Source organism: Nannobrachium achirus, assembly GCF_963921795.1.
Source record: "Nannobrachium achirus genome assembly, chromosome: 23".
In the NCBI taxonomy this organism is placed as follows: domain Eukaryota; kingdom Metazoa; phylum Chordata; class Actinopteri; order Myctophiformes; family Myctophidae; genus Nannobrachium; species Nannobrachium achirus.
The window spans coordinates 39,995,271-40,016,477 of NC_137830.1; the positions used below are offsets into that span (position 1 = coordinate 39,995,271).

General features: G+C 42.2%; 1 protein-coding gene across 1 annotated transcript in view; it reads left to right on the forward strand.

Annotated features, from left to right (window-relative positions):
- acss3 (acyl-CoA synthetase short chain family member 3) overlaps positions 1-21,207 on the forward strand; it is a 62,885-nt gene that overhangs the window by 25,283 nt on the left and 16,395 nt on the right. Inside the window, exon 9 of the mRNA XM_080754798.1 lies at positions 4,103-4,206. Coding sequence (XP_080610924.1) covers positions 4,103-4,206 — 104 coding nt within the window. The remainder of the gene's footprint in view (positions 1-4,102; positions 4,207-21,207) is intronic.

Here is a 21,207-nt window from a genome sequence, read left to right on the forward strand (position 1 = left end):
TGGCTAATTGGAAGCAAAATAAGTTGACATTAATATTGATTTAAATTTGTATTCTATTAGCTTACAATTTTCCACTTCCAAATAGAGGCAGAGCAGCCGTTATTGAAAACAGGAGTCTATCGAGAATAGCAGAATGCTGCGATGGACCCCTCAGAATCAAGGCATTCAACAAAGCTGTGTACTACCACCATTATCACTTCTACTAATAAAACATCGAACTACTAGTAAGACGCCTTAGGGAGACCTCGCGCCATGTCTTGGCCATCTGGCCAGTGATGTATATCCGACCCGTTACCCATACTGTATATGGAGACCCCTGATACCCATATATGGAGATCCATGTACTGTACAGTACATGGAGATATGCTGTGAGAGCCCAAACATGCTTACTCAGTTAGTTGTTATGTGAAAGTCCTATGACATCTGACATCATACAATCCCTTTTATGCCCATACATGGAGATGTCTGTAGAACCAGCCACACAGATATGGCTGTCTTGGCCATCTGTCTTGGCCATATACGGATTCTGACAGGGAGCGGCTGGTTCAGACAGGGATCTCCATGTATGGGCATAAAGAGATTGTATGTATGAGGATTTTCACATAACGAATAACTGAGTAAGCATGTTTGAGTCTCACAGCATATCTCCATGTACAGTACAGTACAGTACATGGATCTCCATATATGGGTAACTGGTCCGATATACATCACTGACCAGACGGCCAAGACATGGCGCGACCTCGCCCTGAGGCGTCTTACTAGTAATGTACAGTGTCGCCACCATGGCTGTCGTACTGACGTCATAGTACTGACATCACAGACTGATACAACGGGTATTGCACAACTGGACATCAATGGTGACTGTTCTTCCCAACGGGCACCGGTCTGGGTTCTCCAACATTACTTCTGAGACACCTTCATTCAATCCCTCATATACTGTGAGTGTGTTTACCCCCCGGGCACAGGACTACTTAATATAAATGTACTTGATTTGTCCTTATGTTGTCAAACCTATGTATGTGGCTGAATTCATGGGTGTGGGTAATTGGAAGTAACCATATGTAATGGGTAAATAATACAATTTATATTCACGTTTAGTATTCACCACTCTTTCTATAACCATGGGCAGTGTAAGCAGCACCTTTTAAACACAAACAACAATCTAAATCCAAAGCTATACGTCAAAGTCAGACTAGTGTTAGGCTGTGATGAATGACTTCTTGGTCCATGAATGAAGTGTTTGGCATTATGTATTCACACAGCGTAGCCTAAACTGTTGCAAACACATATTATAATATTACAGTGATCCCTTCTATATTTTAAATGAGCTTCATATAGAGGGTATGCGCATGCATAAAGTGAATGGCAAATCGAGTGGCAAATCGAGTGGCAAAGTGAGTGACAAAGTGAGTTTAACGTTGTTTAACATCATTTAAAGCAATCAGGTAGGACTTTACTTTTTGGATGTATGGGCTTTCAAGACCAGAAAGTAGTTTTTTGCCACTCAATAGGCGTTTCCGCATAACTTCCTGGTATGATGATGATGTCACGCGCATACCCTCTATTGTAGTGTTCCCATATACTGCATTTTAAATCACAGATTACTCAGTTAATTCAGTAAATTATTTTAGAAAGTATCAACTTTGTGTTCTACTATTCTCTGCAAAGTAGTTGTAAAATACTGAGGTCACACAGCATGAGGGCAAAAAGAGAATGGAAAATTACTTTTATTGCTTTATCCAACAGATGGCTTCTCAGATAGCTCAGATGAGCGCATGAGGGGCTGTTAAGTGGTCTTGCTTGGGGACACTGACATTTTTAATTTTTAATTATAGATTTTCAAGTTTACAGAAAACGGACACACACACACACACACACACACACACACACACACACACACACACACACACACACACACACACACACCGCCCTCCCTCCCCATACAGACATGTTTCTCCATTGGTACTACAGTATATCATACAACAACACGGTTCCATTATTATCCATTTAATAGATGACATAATCACAGGAAGCATATCCACGCTCTATTCAGTCTAGCCATCCTCCACCTGTGCCAGCATATCATTTTACAATTACACCATTTTCAATAAGTATAGGCCTATGAATGGTGCCCTGACCTTTGCTTAGGGACACTTAAACACATTGAATGAGCTGGCTGATGGACGAACCTGGCGACCTTCGGATTCCCAGGCGGTCTTCAACCCACTCAGCTAAGGCTGCCCTAGTTAAAAGCAAAGTTGTATTATTATGGGTTATTTAGCTGTAATTGTAAGAGGGATCAGGGAGCGTTGTAAATAATAGCTGCAAATAAATGAAAATATTTCTATATGGTTGTTTCATTGTAATGCACCAGCGTCACAGATGTAACCTATTCTATTGTGCACATACCTGGCAATGAAAATAATTCTGATTCTGGATACAGCAGTAAAACTAATAAAATAATAATAATAACAAAGAAATCTATTTATATTCAAAGCCAGACATTTGACAGGACGGAGCAGTATTTTAAAGCCGAATTCTGGCGATTATTCTGTTAATTTAACACCATGGACACTTAGATTTCAATGAACACGCTGGATGTTGCTCTCTCCTTATAATACCCAGAGAATATATTAATGACCTAAGTGAGTTGTGGCAAAATTATGTCTCTAGAGAATAATGTTCACCCTCCTCAATATTCACATCACACAGTAGATTACAGTAGTTTCTGCACAAAGACATTCACAATGCCATGAATGTCTGTAGAGAACCTTTAAATGGTGATCATCACTTGCCAGAAGCTCTCTATGGACATTCGTTTGAAATCACTAAGTGATTTCATTTGTACCAGCTCAGCTGTGATGAGACTCTGGAATGTACATTTTACGGCTTGTTTCCCTGTTGGTAGTGGTGGTCCCTGGTAGTACAAATATAATGTGCCTCTTGTGGATATTCAGTATATACCCTGAAGAAGGCTGTTGTCAGCCGAAACGCGTGGGTTATCCCATTTTTAATTTTATTATTGAAATATGAAATAGCCACCACCTAATAAAGGCTTTTTAATTTTTAAAGAAGAGTGCCTTGGTTTCTATTTTCTTTTGAATATTCAGTATATTTATGTACACCATGTTCATATAGGCTATACATTTCATATACACATACTTTTTTATCCCACGATTTTGTAACCCATTTTTTCACCCAGTGTCAATTATCTAATGTAATCCTGGGCGCTACACTCCCTCTGCCAACCTGGGGAGACAACGGACTGACCTCATGCTTCCTTCTATGCATGAGGAGTCCAAGTTGCTTCTTTTCCAAGTTGCTTCTTTTCAGCAGCAGGGGGGGGGTCATCGAGTTGAAACAACGCTGATTTGCCGTAGAGATTTTCAACCAAGCTAGTCTCTCCATTGAGAGAGTCACCAGACCCCTGAATCGCCTAACCAATTTTTGTATGGGAGTGGCTAGCGATTCAGGGGCTGGAGCCAGGCAAATGTATGGTGACTTCTAAATTCAATAAAATAGTTACATTGGGTGAGACAAATGCGAAAACAAAACTGCTTTGCAGAACCAATGCAAAGAACTGATGAGAAAAACATTAGGGCGATCCTTCACATTGGGATGGTATCAAGATTGTTTTTCAGAGCAGTGGGCGTAGGTTTGTTAGCACAGGTTTATTTATTAGCCCATTCGTTATATTATGATCTTTCAGCCCTAATATACACAATAATATTGGTGTTAATTTAAAGTATACTCTTAAGAGTTAAATTAATGCTGAGACTCTGGACTCTGTCCAGAATTGTAACACGTGAGATACAGTATATTACACTGCACTTGAGTATATTACTGGCAGTATCTCAAGCTTATCTTGATTGAGTGCTACAGTATGTCATTGTCAATATATTACACCTACTGAAATGATAAGGGGCTTTGTTACACCTGGTGTCACGCGCCGCAAATAGCCGATCTACAAACTCACAGTGCATTGATGCGTGATGCATTTTGAGCTTGTAGATTGACTATTTTCAGTGTGCTACACCGGACGTGCATACTAAGCAAAAGTCCGGCTTATGGTCATTGACCTCCTCCTTCTGTGACCTTCCAGGTTGCGTAGTCTCTTCCTGGCAGGAGAGCGCTGTGACGTGGAGACCTTGGACTGGACCAAGAGAGCCTTTGGGGTTCCCGTAATAGACCACTGGTGGCAAACTGGTAAGACGTGCACAACAAAGGCATGACATATAACACATTGTTATTCACATTTGGGTAATCCGGTAACAGATTAAATTGCTGTGTCGTTTTATTTAATGTGATCATACAATCTCTCAAGGGGCAATCAGGAGTAAAAGCTTGAGAATTAAATTATGACCTCGCTTGGAGATTAAAACGTTATTCCTCAGCCCCCGACTCCCCCTGACTTTTCAGCATCTGGTCTATATGATTTTTAAATTTAGCTCCATCTTTAAGGTCCAGTCTCTGCTCAGGCTATCGGTGTGAGAGGACTGTTAATGTAGTTTTATTTTTTATTAGCACATCGACATTAACTTGGCCTTGTAAAAAGGCATAATTCCATACAGTCATTAGTCCCTGAAAGCCCGCTGTCACCATGCAGCATAGTTTATCACACTTTGTTCCTCTGATTAATATTTCATGCACACTTGGTACAGTATATGGCACACCAGGGAGCCTGGCCCTCTGGTACAGTACTTCGTTCAAATTTCATGTCACAGTTTGAGTAAAAATTAGATTTAAGGTGAGCAGAGTAGAGGAACTGGTGGGAGGGGGGAAATTCATTTTCCTATGATTTTAGACAGCTCAGTCCATGTTTCTCTTTGATCTTAGACACAGCCCATGTTTTTCCTATGATTTTAGATAGTTCACTCCTTGTTTTAGTTTACAGCAGTCCTAACTGCTATCAGCCATGCAGTTCTCTCTACAAAATCAGCATGGTTAGCATTTCTGCAGTGTCACTGTCAGTTTGGGTTCCTTTTAGAACAGGGGGTAGAACAGGGGTACCTTTAGTTATGCGTTGCCTGACTTATCTCTACTTCATTTGGTGAGGGTGGTAAGGAAGGTCTGAATTATAAACTGTAAAGTTTTTAATTACGTTGGTAAAAAGCCAGATAACTGTGCTGTTTCACAACCCAGGACAGCAATAGAAAACTTGCGCTCCTGAGTGATCATTTTGTGTACTCATTTCACTTCCTTTGCACATGCAGGACACCAAATTATTATCCAAGATACTATAGGACATAGTTCTATAGTGAACGAATTGGAACAACAGTAATAAGGATGTAAATTATCTTTAGCTTTTGGGGCAACACCAGACTAGTTGATGAAGGGATACAGTATATTGTGTCCCATAATGTTGTTTCTTACTTTAGTTGGGACTTGTTAATGAAACAACCTTTTTATCCTGGGAGACACTCTTAAAGTACATCTGACAATAGCTGAGGCCCCTGCGCACACATTGTCTATGGTGGAGTTTAGGGAGGCATAGAACGTTTCTCTGATCTTGAGGTCTCTATCCTAGGTTGGGACATACAGTAAGTGCTGATAATGGTAGCATGGTAGTGTTTTGTGTGATGGGCCTTTCAGTGTCTGGGAATTCTGAGATCTTATGAAGCAGACTTTATCTTATAGCCTTCTGGTAGACCCTTCCAAATGAGGGTTCAGCCTTCTTATCTCCCCCCAGTACCTCTGTGATTGAGTCTTCCCCACGTCATGCACTGAGATCAATTCACCTTTTATTTGCCGAGCTGCATATCCGGTACCATTTAAACCCTCAATTGGTAAAACTTACTTATAATATACGTACTCAATAGTCTTTTTTTTTCACTCTCTACCAAATCAACATTGAAGAAGGGTATATTGGTTCTCTTGCCTGTGTTATTATTGATCACGACGGATGGCCTAGCAGTTTCGCAGTGTGCTTGCAATACAAAATTCATCCAGATAAACCTTTTTCAAGCACCTGCTTTTTCATTTCATTGTTTTGTTTTATTTATTCGCACAATAATAACAGTACATGAGGTTACGATAAATACAACAAATAAATAAACTCACTCTGAAGCACCTTCAGGGACTGCAGCTTGTGGCCAGGTACATCGCCTGACTCCTGTAGCTTCTCCAGCAGCTCAATAGCCCGGGCAATATCTAAGAGACAGGGGGAAAGAAATGAAGCTGTGTGTGTGTGTGCGCGTGCGTGCGTGCTTGTGCGCGTGTGCGTGCAGACAGAAATAGGGCTACATTATGATAGAAACAAGTAGGGCTGTCACGGTATGACATTTTACATGACGATTAATTGTCACTCAAATAATTGCCGATTAACGATTTAATTGTGTTTTTGACGTTGATAATTACATTTCTGTTTGGCTTTTAGGCTTTGAAGTTGCATATGGTAGATGTGACACATAACCTAAATATACAAAGAAATTACTGACATATTTGACAACTTTCTACTTAAAAAATAACATTCATAGTGGAAATAGCCGATCTACAAGCACACAACGCGTCGCGATGCGACGCGTTGTGAGCTTGTAGATCTGCTATTTCCACTATTTCTGACATTTTTCAACATTCACGATTATGACGATTATGACAAAATAATCACGATAATGTCAAATAATCACGATTAGACGATTATGTAATAATTGTGACAGCCCTAGAAACAAGTGTAGGGCCTTGGCCCTTGTTTGATCAGGCTGGTGGGCCAGCCAATCATTTCTGTTTTTTATTACATCAAATGCCATTCTTTGCATTCTTGTGTAGACGCCATCCAGGGCCTTTCCTGCTGTACTGTGAGCGTTGAATGTCTCCACCCCTTATGCTGCGCTCAAACCAGTTCGAGCGGCGCGTTTACATACAAAGTGAATGCAAAGACGACACGACGCGCGAACGGTCTCAACGCAAACGATCCGAACAGTGCGGCGCAAACTAGGTGTGTAACGATACAATTTAATAGCGATGCGATACGCATCACGATATATGGTTGACAATACGATACATGGACGATATTGGTTCATTCATGGCGAGACGATACGATTCGATTCAATGATTTAAAATCGATATAGTAACTATTTAGCAAAGAAATTAAATCCGTTTGAAAAGTGCAAGTGCAAAGAAAGCCCAAACATGCTTACTCAGTTATTCGTTATGTAAGACCTTTTATGCCCATACATGGAGATAGATCCCTGTCTGTAGGACCAGCCACACAGATATGAGCTGTCTTGGCCATAATAATAATATAATAATATGGCCCCACGCCTTCGGGACTGTTTATCACAGTACATTTGCACATACGTGAAATTTGTTCTCTGCATTTTACCCATCCTATAACAACTAGGAGCAGTGAGCAGCCATATACGGCGCTCGGGGAGCAATTATGGGTTAAGGTCTTGCTCAGGGACGCATTGACACATTGCTGCCTGACCGGGAATCGAACCGGGGACAACCAGGGGAACTGGTTCCCCAGGCAGGCTCCCTAACCACTCAGCTATGGTCACCCACCATCTGTCTTGGCCATATATGGATTCTGTTAGTGTGGTATGTGGCCGATGTGGCCTCCATATATGGGCATATGCAGTCCTGTTAGATATGGGCTTAATATTGATAACATCAGGGAACTCCATATATGGGCATAAAAGGGATTATGTTAGTGTGACATCACAGTGAAGCCAGAGCGTGATGTCACGCTCCGATGCTCGGCCGGAAAAAAACGCATCAGTGTGCAAAGACTTTAGTCCCCCCAGGAATCCGCAGAGAAAAAGCCTTGATTCCGCGGAGAACAATCCTGATTCTGCAGAATTCTGCGGAGAACAATTCTTGATTCCGCGGACATAAAAAAACAACCTAAAATTACCAGTTATCAAGCTAAAAATTATATAGTTCTAATAATCAAGTAAAACCCTTCATGAAATAGCTACAATTAATTGTAATTAGTGGTTAGAATAATCTAATATTCGAATAATCATTTTTGAGAATAAAAATCTAATATTAAATCTATTCTTTTTGCCAGACCCATGAAATGGGTAGGCCTACATAAGCAAATGTCGGTCTGTCTGTCTGTCCTGGTTTTCTATATAAAGGGTATATATGATGATGACATGATGATGACATGCCTACAAAAGGCATGATGTCATAAATGATGATGACAGACAGGGGGTCTGGCACAACCAGGTTGACCTGGTCTAGTTTTAATTGTTATTGTTTTTAATAATTACTTTCTGTTGCAAAGACTATATTGTCATCCAAACCATGCCCATAGCAACCACATTTTAGAGGATAGCCTACCTACTACCTAGTATGGGTGTAATATTTATTTATTCTCTACTGCATTAGCATTGTTATTGCCAGGACCATAGAGGCATAGTTCAGGACACAGTTTCTGTCAGGAATGTGGGACCATCCAGGATCAGTGCTAGCAGGAGGGAAGCTAAGCTATTCCCCCAGGCTCTGTATGAGGTGGCCACTGGCCAGACCATGTAGAAATCGTTTTATAATAGTAGTAATAACTACTATGCTACCACTCGCGGCTGTTATTCTGCGGACGTCAGAAAAGTCTGCGAATTCTATGATAAATTCCGTGATCGCGGAATCGCAGATTCCTGGGGGGACTATTTAGAGCCCATGTGGTATGTGCCCTAACCACTATGGCTATCACTATCACCCAAAGCAGCGACCTATGGGACTGCCCCATAGGTCGAACTCCCATTGGGTCGAACAGCGTCGGCAGGTTAGATAATCACCCGCGAGCGTCGGCAGGTTAGATAATCACCTGTGTCACGGTTACTGAGGTTAGGGTTAGAGTTAGGCATAGTTTTACTGAGGTTAGGGTTAGGGTTTGTGTAAAATAGCTCAATAGATTGTTCATAGTTATACTCTTAACTCCTCCCCAAGGAAGGTTAGGCAGGAACAGACAACACCCGGAAGTTGGCACACCATGGGACGCCGCCATGACACTTTTGGGTGGCGGAAGTGACGAAGTGCTCATAGACGCTAATGTTATTTTGCCACCCATGGAGGCTAGATGACGTTGGTGACTGTTCTTGCTGAGACCTTCTTTGCTCCTCCCCAGGATGCCGGTCAGAGCATCAGGACCAGACTGGTAGTGGTGTTAAAATGGATTTATTGACTTTATGGGGGAACATGACGATGATGGTGGTGATGATGAACAGAAATGGAAACAATATATCAGCAACAAACTTGGGTATAAATAACTATGGCATAAATGAACTTAGCATAAACAAACTAGGGGATAACTAACTTAGCATAAACATTACCGGAACAAAACTATACAAACTTTACCGGAACAAAACTATACAAACATTACAGGAACAAATCACCAAGCATTACAGGAACAAATCACCCAAATAGCATTACAGGAACAATACTCTAGTCTACACTTCATTATACAAATATATACACATTACAGGATCTTTGGCACTTCATAGAGATAACATAATATCACAGGCTCTTAAATACGGCAAATGCAAGCAACTTACACATTAACGCATCATGGCAGACAGAGTTCTGTGTTCAGCCCAAATGTTTAGTGTGAAGTGCCACCTGAGCCTATATAGGCTTCCCACAGGTGTTCTGAATTTGCCCAACTACAGACCACACCCACCAATGAGTGCAACTATCAAAGCAAAATAGTCAAACTCCACCTACTCCTGGCCAGAGTGTGTGGGGATTTTGTACAGTTTGTGTGGTCGATCCAAAGGGTGTTCAACCTAATGACATGTCGCCTCTCAAGCTACAAAAACTCACAACACACCAGCTTGTAAGCTTGCAGATCTACTATATTTGGTGTGTGCAAATAAGAAAAAGATCTGGCTGAAATAGCCAAGAAGACTTTTTCCAGTCAACAGGCCATGGTGCTCACACCCCTCTCTTTCCTGCTCTCTCACTAGCTCCGTCTCTCTCACGTTCCATTACTGTCCTCTCCAGTACCAGCAAACTATGATGAATGTGTCAACAACAGTGCCAAGAGCACACGTGGACGTCTCATAGTTTTGTAATATCCAGGGAGAGTTGATGGGCCGATCGATGTGGGACAAGCGGACATGTCTGTGTAAAATACAGAATCAATACATCTGTTGAGAAGGCATCGACCTTGAGGATGTAAAAGACGAGGGGACAATTGGCTGAACTGCACAGATTAGCCCACTCTGCGCATTTTTTGTTCTTCTTTCTCTTTGACCACCGTTGATTGGGACGTGAGCAGCAAATAATTGCATTGCTTCCATAAATACTTGTGTGTGGACAAAAATGTTATATACACTATGACAGTAAAGATTGTTAAGTTGTGTTGCTACAATATACAGCAACAAGGCTTTTAAAAAAAGAAGAAAAAAAAAAAGATTATACCATTATTCTCAAACTTGTCGACGTTTATGCCCTGTGTTGGTATCAGTTAGATTATGCCACCACCCAGATACATAATACTGTAGGTGCACCTGCTTCTAATGATATCAACGCACTTAATGCGAAATATTCACGTGCTTTCAGACTCTTCAATGCAGAGGTATCCATAGATACAGCATACTAGTATCTCATCAATGCAGAGAAGTATCTCACCAAGGCAGAGATATTAGTAGTAAAATGACGACATCTAGTGGTCAACCTCAGAGGAGCGCAAAAATAAAACCTGAGGAGAATTCCAGCCTCGAACCAGAAGCCAGCTATTCTCTGTTCCCCCGTGCAACGCTCCACGCCACAGACCCTGACGGAGCGGCGCGGTATTGGGCGGCGATGACCCCCGTGAGTCGCCACCGAGGCGAGCGCTAGCGAGCCGAGTTGCCGCGACGAGCGGTGGGAACGCCGCACAATCCCACTCAGCCGCGTTACCGAGTTATGTGCCGTTATGGACAGAATAGTAAATATTCAGTCCCTCACTATCAACGTCTACCACACTATCCACGTCATAGATAAATGCACAAAAAAGGAGTCACATCATTCATCCGTTCATTAGCTCAGTCAGTAGAGCACGGATGCAATAAACCCACGGTTTGGGTTCGATTCCCCTGAGGGGAATAATATTCAAGGCGAGAGATATCGGCGCATGCGTACTTCAAAGTAGATACTCCTCCGTGGATACACTGTGGATACTATCTGCGTTCAAACGTCTGAAAAAGGGTGATAAAGTCCGGTTGAATGCGAAGAGAGCAGTCGAAGCCGGTGGTAGGTAGCAGTATGCACTGGGGACATCCTGTTATTAAATGAACACGGCTCTGTCAATCCGTCCTCATCCATTTTCTCAATGGGTTGACCGATTGATATCAACTTCCACCCTGCCATTGCCCATAACCATAAAAGGAGTGGGATTTTTTTTTCTTTCTTTTTTTACTTTTCCCACATTTAAGCTGTTTATAGGTTCTGTGCAAAACTGTAATCCGGGGTTTCCATAACGTGCCACACCCTTTCCTGTTCCGGTTCATTTTCCGATAGCTTTGTTTGATTGACTCTGAGTCGGCAGCAGATCTGAACCGGAAAGGGTTGTGATTATGAAGGTGTCATAATTGTTGCTGGTTCAAATCTCCTGCCATCAAACAAGGTTATTCGCACAATAAATAATAACGGTACATAAGGTAACAATAAAAACACAGAAATAAATGCAGGTGAGAAAGGAAACCCATATATGGCTTTACAGTATTATGGTTCAAATCTCCTGCCGAGCCAATCAAACAAAGCTATGGGAAAATGAACATGGTAAACAAGTATGCACCACCTTCTGGAAACCAGGCACTACTGTTGTGCACAGAGCCTTTTAGCATTTTCACCTTGAAATCTGTAGTCGCGGCTTTTGAGTCTCATAATACAAGTAATTTCATCCCTTTAGTAGAAAAGAGGTGGCTCCACAAGACTGCGCCGGCTTGTACTGAGCACACTGCCTAGCTGATAGATCCATAGATATAAAAACCTAGACACCATTAACACCCATGTTAGGTGGTCAGAAGGGTTGACCGTGAACGCTTTCAAAAGGTTTAAGGAGGCCCAAATGCAGAAATGATTGGGACCAAATGGAGACTTTATCAAAGATTTAACAGGCAGGATCAGAGTGTGCTCTATATTCCCTGGAACAAGTTCACTGTTGTTGAGGTGACCCTGACATCTCATTCTGCTTTAAAGGAGAGACATTTGTGTGTCATGGAGGGGCATTTTCTATTCTTCACTCTTGTCCTTTTGTTCTCTCTCTCTCTGTCTCTGTCTCTCTCTCTCTCTCTCTCTCTCTCTCTCTCTCTCTCTCTCTCTCTCTCTCTCTCTCTCTCTCTCTCTCTCTCTCTCTCTCTCTCTCTCTCTCTCTCTCTCTCTCTCTCTCTCTCTCTCTCTTTTGCTCTCTCATCTATACTCCACACACACTTACAAACACATCCACAACAGGTTTTCTCGTACACCCAAGCACACGCATCTCAACTGAGTTTATTTCTGCCATGTATTATGTATTTGGAAATGCATAACTCTGCATCCTCTTGGTTGGTTCACTGTCTTTCTTGACTTATGAATTCCAGGGGAATCTTCATGCCCTGATAAACGGAATAAATTGCAGCTGTTGGAAAGCACCAAGCGCCAGATACATAATCAGAACTTTTCAACACTCCTCATCTCAGCCTCCCTCTTTAGTGTGCTGAGTTGACGACTTGACGTGTCTTGTTTTTCTGTCAGTGTATGGCTAGACACTGCTGTACCTGTGTGCGTGAGACCGTGAGTGTGTGTAGAAACAGTGCACACATTTACCTTTTTACTTTATTGAGCCGTGGATATGAGGTGCCACGAGAGGCTGAAAACTGATTCCCGGCTCAGATTTTACACCCACTCTTGCTTATATTGAGGCCATGCGTCATTGAGATGCGAGCGTCACAGCATACTGTCTGAGGTCTCTGTGAAGGCAGGGCATCCATCGCAGTCATTTGTGCTTTTACAACTGTCCTCTGTCTTCCCCTGCAACCAAACAGCGAGTGACACTCAATGAAAGGGACTTTAAGCATTCATGGCTTGTTTGATCACATGAGTGTGGTAGAATTCTATTGAAATTCAATAGTTGTCTACATTTCTTTATCAAGGCTTTCAAGTTTGATTCTCTTTGTTTTCAGTCAAACATACAGTATTTGTATCTATCTAAATCTTTAAAAAATATGGAAGATCTGTTTCTTCAGTCTTGCTGCCCATGCTCATGGAGCTTTTTCTGTGCTCCACAACATTTGCTGGCCCTGCAAAATAGATACAAATTGAACAAAATCAATTACTACTGCAGCTGCTCATAAATCTTTCCTGCCGTGGGCACGTAACCTCTCTTCCAGAATGTAATATTCAGCACAGGAAAGCTGTAATCAATAGCAAGGAATCCAGCACCGTGAGCAATGGAGGCCAGAAGGCTTAAGCTGTGAAAGGGGTACAGCTGACCTGAGGTAATGCTAGGTAAGCTGAATGGAAGAGCTGTGCTTAAAAAAAAAAGATGTCTTGCAGTCAGAAAAAGTGATTTCACTCGTCTCCTGTTTACAAGTAGAATCGTTTGAGCAATCATTGCTTTTTCAGCTGCACCTGGGGGAGTTTAATGTTGCACTCTCTCACTCTCCATCTATGCACTATGTGCGTGCACTGTATCATCAATCTGGACTTGGATGTTATTCATCAAAAACAGGTTGTGCAGATTCCTGTTGAAGAGTGCACGATGCGTGACAGACTATCGTAGCTTGTGCAACATTTTACTGACTACAGATATAGGGTGCCTGGATCTGTAAAACACTCAAAATGTCCTGGTTTTCAATATTCACTGCCAAATGTTTCTGTTTTTCACCACAATTATAATAATACTTGTTTTGAGTGCTTACTTATGTTTGGCATGTTCTGTTCTGTTGAAAATGGGGCTTAAGTGGGTATGGGTACGGGGCCCAGTTTGGGTGTTGAGTGTGAAAATATGGTAATCATAGACCTATCTTTTGGAACACATCACATTCGTAACTCCCTCCACACCCGGAGGCCCTTCCGTACCCTGAAGCCAAGAGTGTAGAGTTGCTGATTGGTAAACAGTGGAATCACACACAGAGTAGCTGACTACTTTCCACCATCACCGTCCTTAGATCCATACAGCGCTCACATCAGGAGAAAGAGCTGTAGTCCATAGTCGCATGAAAAATGACTGTGATGGTGTTCCAGAGATTCCAGACACAGACAGCGTGACTCGGACTATAGAGGAGAGGTCATGGCTTTTAAGCATGTCTTTTGTCGTTTGTCAAACAACTGTGCCACCATAGGGGGGGGTGCTGGAATGAATATATATATATATATATATATATTGTTAGGCTGGGACAGATTAATTTTGATTAATTCATTACAGAAAAATAATGTGATTAAAGAAATTAACACATTTTAATCGCACTTAGTTTTTGCACCACGTAACCTTCAGTTTGAGGTGTACCGATCATGGCGGTGCACCAACCAAGAAGAGACAACAAGCACCAGTACACGCAATGGAAGACGAAGCCGATCAGAGCGCTTTGCTTGACCAAGTGGATGGGAAATTTAGATTTAAAAACTCTCATTGATTCCCTCGCATACCAAAATGCGTTTTACTTGAAAAAAGCTTCTCAGGTGAAATGTTTATGTGTGATTAAACATGGGATTAATGAATTAGGCTACAAAGACTCTAATTAATTAGATTTTTTTAAATCAAGTCCCAGCCCTAATTGGACTTGATATATGATTTCTTGTAGTCACGTAAAACGGCAAGATACGCATTTGCAGCTCTTCAATTATGCAAACAAGCTCACTGGCAGAAGTTTGACTAATTTGCTTGTGATTAGTTTTACAGCGGAGTTCTGCGCCGGTGCAACAGCAGAGATTAGTTTTCTGATATGAAGTACAGATGATTAGTGTGCTCATGTTCCATGTGCAGGGGACCCAATCATTCTTCAGTGTCTTTCCTGTTGTCACCTGATTTGCTAATGACATGATTACTCCCCCCCGTAAACGCCCCCCCCCCCCCCCCCTGCCGGATTCATCAGAGCTGTTGCGTCTACATGTGTCATTCCACTAAGCACGCATGCACACACATGCACACACACACACACACACACACACACACACACACACACACGCACACGTGCACGCACGCATGCACGCACGCACGCACGCACGCACGCACGCACGCACACACACTTACTCAAATCCATCTGGGTACTTGCTCATTCTCTCCCATGTACATTTGAGAAAATGGCTGTCACTTTGAAGCCGATAATAATCTGTGTGTGCTATTTTAAGACCCAAACACCGTCAGGGGTGTGTGGAGGTTGCTGATGTCACCAGTGTTGCCTGGCAACCAATGTGTTTCCAGTTGGGAGGGTTTGGCTGCCTCATCAATGGGCAGGGGTGTCACAAGGGGGGGAGTGGGACTGAGTTACTAGGGCCCAAGGTGGAGGGGCCTTAATTATTTTATAAGTTTCGCTATAAAAAAATAGCAGATATACCTGCGCTGCGAGCTTGTAGATCTGTTATTTTTGAAAAGTCGTGAAAATGTGTGCAAATCTTTGAATCTATCTATTTTTAAGCGAATATTTGTAACTTAAATTTTGCTTCTGGGTGGTCCCTGGAACTAAATGTTTTGAGATGGGGGTCCGTGGCCAAATACATATCATTTTGGGGGTCCTTCACGTGAAAAGGTTTGAGCACCACAGACATAGAAACATGGGTTTTAAAACGATTTTAGAACGATTTGAAATATTCAAAGACTTGCACAAATTTTCATGATTTCTTAAAAATAGCAGATCTACAAGCTGTGAGCTTGTAGATCTGCTATTTTTCAATAGTTAAAGCACAAAATAACGTGTAATAATGCGTTCCCGGTCTAAATGGGTTAAACCCCCTCCCCCTATGAAGAACATTCATGGGAGGCCCGCAGTGAATCCTTGTACCCATGGCCCAGAATTTGGTGCGACTCCCCTGTCAATGGGATCCTTTGAATAAAAACAGTGAATACATTAGCAAGTGGCCATCTCTCTCTCTCTCGCTCTCTCGCTCTCTCTCTGTCTCTCTGTTCATCTGTCTCTCTCACTCAAACACCTGATACCTTTGCAGAGGATAATGTCTAAATAAGTTCAATGGAAAGATGACGTGTCTGAATTAGGGATGGGACGATACGCAATATTATCGTTTATTGTGATAAAAAACACTCACGATAATCGTATCGTGGAGATTTAATATATCGTGATATCGTCCTCCGTCATGCACTGGGATCAATTCACCTTTTATTTGCCGAGCTGCATATCCGGTACCACTTAAACCCCCAATAATTGGTAAAAGGTACTTATAATATACGCACTTGATACAGTCTTTTTTTCACTCTATCAAATGTCTTTGCCAAAAAATAGCCGATCTACAAGCTCACAACACGTCACGTTGTGACACGTTGTGACACGTTGTGAGCTTGTAGATCTGCTATTTTTTGGCAAATGTTCCGCCCCAGGATAATAGATTTTGATTATCGTGATAATATCGTAAATCGCGATTTCTTTTGTCACAATAATCGTGATATGAAGTTTTCATATCGTCCCATCCCTAGTCTGAATTCACTTTGAACTAGGGCGTCGGTTTGTGCTGTTTGCATTCTCCTCACACACTTGCCAGACTTCCAGGTCAGTCTTAACATAGCGAGTAGTGGAGATGCAGTCCCTTATCGTGAAAAGACAGGGTCCTGAGTCCTGACTGGAGAAGGGCAGAGGCTGTTGCTTCAGTATTTACTGACTCAACAGACAGCTCTGCTATGGATCACAGTGTTGAGACAAGAAGCTTTTTACGTACCATGTTGGCGCGGGCACAAAACAAAGCTGGCATTTAAAACAAGGCAGGTGCACTGACTGAGCACTTAAGCACACACATGGCCACGCTGTTGACTCAGCACCGTCCCAGTTGCATACCAATACGGTGTAAATCAAATATCTGTTTTGAAATTGCAGATGGGTATTTTCTACATCTGCCATAGTCCGCATTCCGTCGCCATCAACACAGTATGCAAAAGGGTATCCTTGACGCTGAGGTTCCTGGCCAGTTGGCAAAATATGACACGGCATAAAACATCAGAGAACATAGCACTGAGGGTACATACTGTAGACACACTCCCATGATCAAGTACTTAGTGTTAAAACAAGTAATTGCTGCAAAGAAGAACAGTAACTAGGATGGCAAGTAGAAACCTACAGTCTAAATAACGTACTACTGTATGTGTACCATCTATAAACCAGTAAAACGCTTAAGGGCAAAAGCAAGGACGGAATTTGCACAGGACAGAATTCATTTACAAGTGTGATTCGAGTTGCGGTTGGTTGTTTAAGTTGGACAAAATGTGGATTTTCCCCCCCCCAAATATGGATATGACTGACGTCTGACATCATAGATGTCTTATGTCATAGACCACATGAGACTCACACAATATGTCCATATATGGGCATGCCAAGCTATGGGCTTAATATTGATGACATCAGAGATCTCCATACAGTATATGGACATACAAGGGACACGGATGGAATGTGATGTCACAACAATGTGATGTCATAGGTCAGCTATTAGACATACTGTATATGGAGATCAGGGATCTCCATATATGGGCATAGAATGGGCACAAAGACGGAATGTGATGTCACAATGTGATGTCACAACGATGTGATGTCACAAAAGGTCAGCAGATATAGACATTACGGTGTCACGGACAAGATGTGATGGTTTTCATAGCAGGTCGCAATAAGTAAATGACTATGTTGAGAAGGAATCACCTGGGTGATGGAAAAAGGAAAAATCTTGCAGGGGAAAAAATGATTTGGGGGGAATGAGGTAGGGAAAAGACTTGTGTGTCATCCGTGTAGCTTTTATAGTAGAACTTGTGAGCTGAGATGCCAAAGCCAAGGATGCAGTGTAGAGGGAGGAAAAAGAGGCGACTAAGCATTGGGTCCGCGTCAATATGCCGACGGGCCGGTATGCAGACGGACTAAACCTAACCTTAACCCTAACCTCAGTAAAACTATGCCTAAACCTAACCCTAACCGCAGTAACCGTGACGCGGGTGATTAGCTGACCTGCCGACGCTGGTGAGTAGCTAACCTGCCGACGGGGGTGAGTAACTAACCTGCCGACGCTGGTGAGTTCCTACTCGGAACAATGAGCAGACCAGTGTTTCTCAACCTTTTTTCTGCATGGGCACACTTTTCATGTCCCAAGAATCCATGGGCACACCAACATACTATGGGGGTGTAAATATCATCACTGTCGGGAAGAAACCTTGTATCTCCAAGTTTCAAATGTGTACGTTTCTTCGCAAAGTAAAGCCCTTTCACTAGTTTAAATCATTCTTAAAATGATAAATACAATACTGGCTTTCAAGCAGTTTCAAGGGGCACACTTGACCCTTCTCAGGGGCACACCAAAGGTCCCCAGGCACAGTGGTTGAAAAACACTGCCCTAGGCATTGACCCCTCTGGGTTCTCAGAAAATGTTTTGTAAGGGTCGCTCTTTTTCCTAAACAAACCTTTCACCCATTAATCTACTTAAAGGGATATTTCATTTTCAAACTTTTTTTTGGTAATGTTATCGTCTAACCAGGCTTTTGTGACCACCCTGGACAGATTTTAAGTTGCTTGATTCAGTATTTAGATATTTAATTTTCATTTTATCAGACACGCCCCTTCCTATACAAATACATTGTAACTTCAAACTCCATTTTAACCATGATACTGTAGATTCATTGAAAACATACATTCTTTTTTCTAGTGACCCATAGGCCTACTACCCCCCTAATATGTGAGCTGGCCGAGTTTTTTCGATAAAATCTTTAATTTATTTGTAACAATGTCTTGGTAAAATGAAAAAAAAATGTAATACAATAAAAAATGAAATAACAACAGGTGTTTTCAATGAATCTATCATGGTTAAAATGGAGTCGTCTTTTTTACACACTCGCCCTGAATATTTTTGACAGAGGAAAAGATCTATAGTCATTAATTCACAACCACCGTTTCCATTGTGGCATTCTGCCAAGTGTGGATGCTTGCACTTGATCAGCATCAAAGTGCTGAACACATCAAACCACACTTAAACCCTATGTACTTTGTTGACTGAAGTCCCCCCAGGGGTCTATACTGTACTTGGTTAATGTCCTGTGTAAGTTGTGTGCCTGACTCGGCAACAACACACCTATGTAGTGTATTAATGAGCGCAACATTGCTTAACATTTCCTCATTCCTCTTGCCTCATTAATATTCCTTTCAACCACTTCCCCCCCTACCTTTTGACAGTCCATCTTCCTTTCACATTAAAAATAAATGAACATGGATTTCAATCTCGTTTCAGTAAAGTGGTTCTGTTGTCAGGTCATCATTGGCATGTGTGTGTGGGCTCTGGCACTGCGCATTACATGTCACTCAACAGCATACAGTATGGCTTATAAGCCTGAGTTACACTCCACGAATGGCAGATCCTTACAAGCTGTACCTCGTAAAGGTGACAAATCAACGATAACAATGATACGAAATACAATACCATTTGGCATAATTAAAGGGGGGATATAATGGACCGAATGTTGGCAAATTTTGGGTCGGCGCTACCCACACATTTGGCTGTCGTGCTCATTCCACGAATGCCCGATGCTTACAAACTGTACCTCGTAAAGGTGACAAATCAACAATAAAAATTATATAAAACACAAAAGAATTGGTATTATTAAAGGGGAGATATAATGGACCGAAGTCAAGTTGCTGAGCTTATATGTACTCTGTACACGTTCGAGAAGTTTGCGGCCGTTTAAGTCTAGAGGTAACCTATTTATAGTCTGGATAGCCAAAATGTCATGTGGAGCTTGACCAATCCTCAAGCTTGCATACGGGCATATCGGACAGACATCAGACAGACATTTGGTGGATTAATACATTTGGTGTGTGTGTTTGTGAGAGAGAGAGAGAGAGAGAGAGAGTCTACAGCATTGATCATATTCGCATGGTGGCCATTTTGCTGTGACGTCAACCCACTGGGTATGATTGATGATACAGCAAAATGTGTTAATATAGTCACTAGCTCTGCACTCCCATCCCATCCCTCATCTGCCCACCCTTCCCGTCTCTTCTCCTAACAACCTGAAGAGGTAGCCGGGATACCAATTTGATCCAGTCAGGAGAAGAACTCATACAGGATGAGGATACAGGATGAACAAGTGAAATTGGAATTGATGAAACAAAGAAATTGAGCAGGCAAAATTGGAACTTGTAACACATAAAATGCCAGCTCTTCTGATTGTATAAAATTGGTATCGTGGACTGAATGTATTCTGTTTTCTTAAACTGAAACACTATAGCAATGATTACTATCGGAATGTAGAGCTTTAACTTTTCAACTAAAACAATAGTGATATACAGTATATATATGTTTTAAACATATCACTTACACTCCCTTTAAGACTTTTTCATATTAGGTATGTTTTTGGGCTTTTATGTCTTTATTGATAGGACAGTAGACTGACAGGAAATGGGGAGAGAGACAGGGAGTGACACGCAGCAAAGGTGATCAGGAATCGAACCAGCGACACACTGTCAGGCTACACTGAGCCTTATGTGGTATGCGCCTGGACCAGTAGGCCAGCGGGCGCCCCTCTCCCTTCAAGTCTTGCCCGAACCACACTGCCTGCTGTGCTTCCCCTTCTCTCCCTCACGTAGTGAACTTTAACACCATATGTCCATTCATCACACTCTGTCTGCCTCTCCTCGCCTGAGCTCAGCTCCAACAGGTCTGGGAAAGATTGATTGTTTGTGTACACGCGCGCGTGCGTGCGTGCGTGTGTGTGTGTGCGTGCGTGTCTACGAATAGACACAGGCAGATCAAATTGTGACGAGACTGAGAAAGTCGGTTGGACAGAGAGACAGACAGACAGACAGAGGAGTGCATTGTCAGTGAGTGAGTGCCCACAGACAGTTCTCATGTTCAGGCTTTCCTGATGTCACTCACCTGGCTCGGCTAGCTCTCTTCCTCTCTTGATCTGTCACCTCACATCTGTGCAATGTTATCTCCCTGCTCAAGCGATGCCAATGGGGGCTTGACTGCCCATTTTTAGCTCTCAATATGATATGAATACGAATGCATGTGGCTTCCTGCTAGAATATCAACTACACCATCTTACTTTTCATAAATTCTGACCTTGGGCCTGCTTTTCTCACATTTCAGAGGCTTTCACTTGCAGTA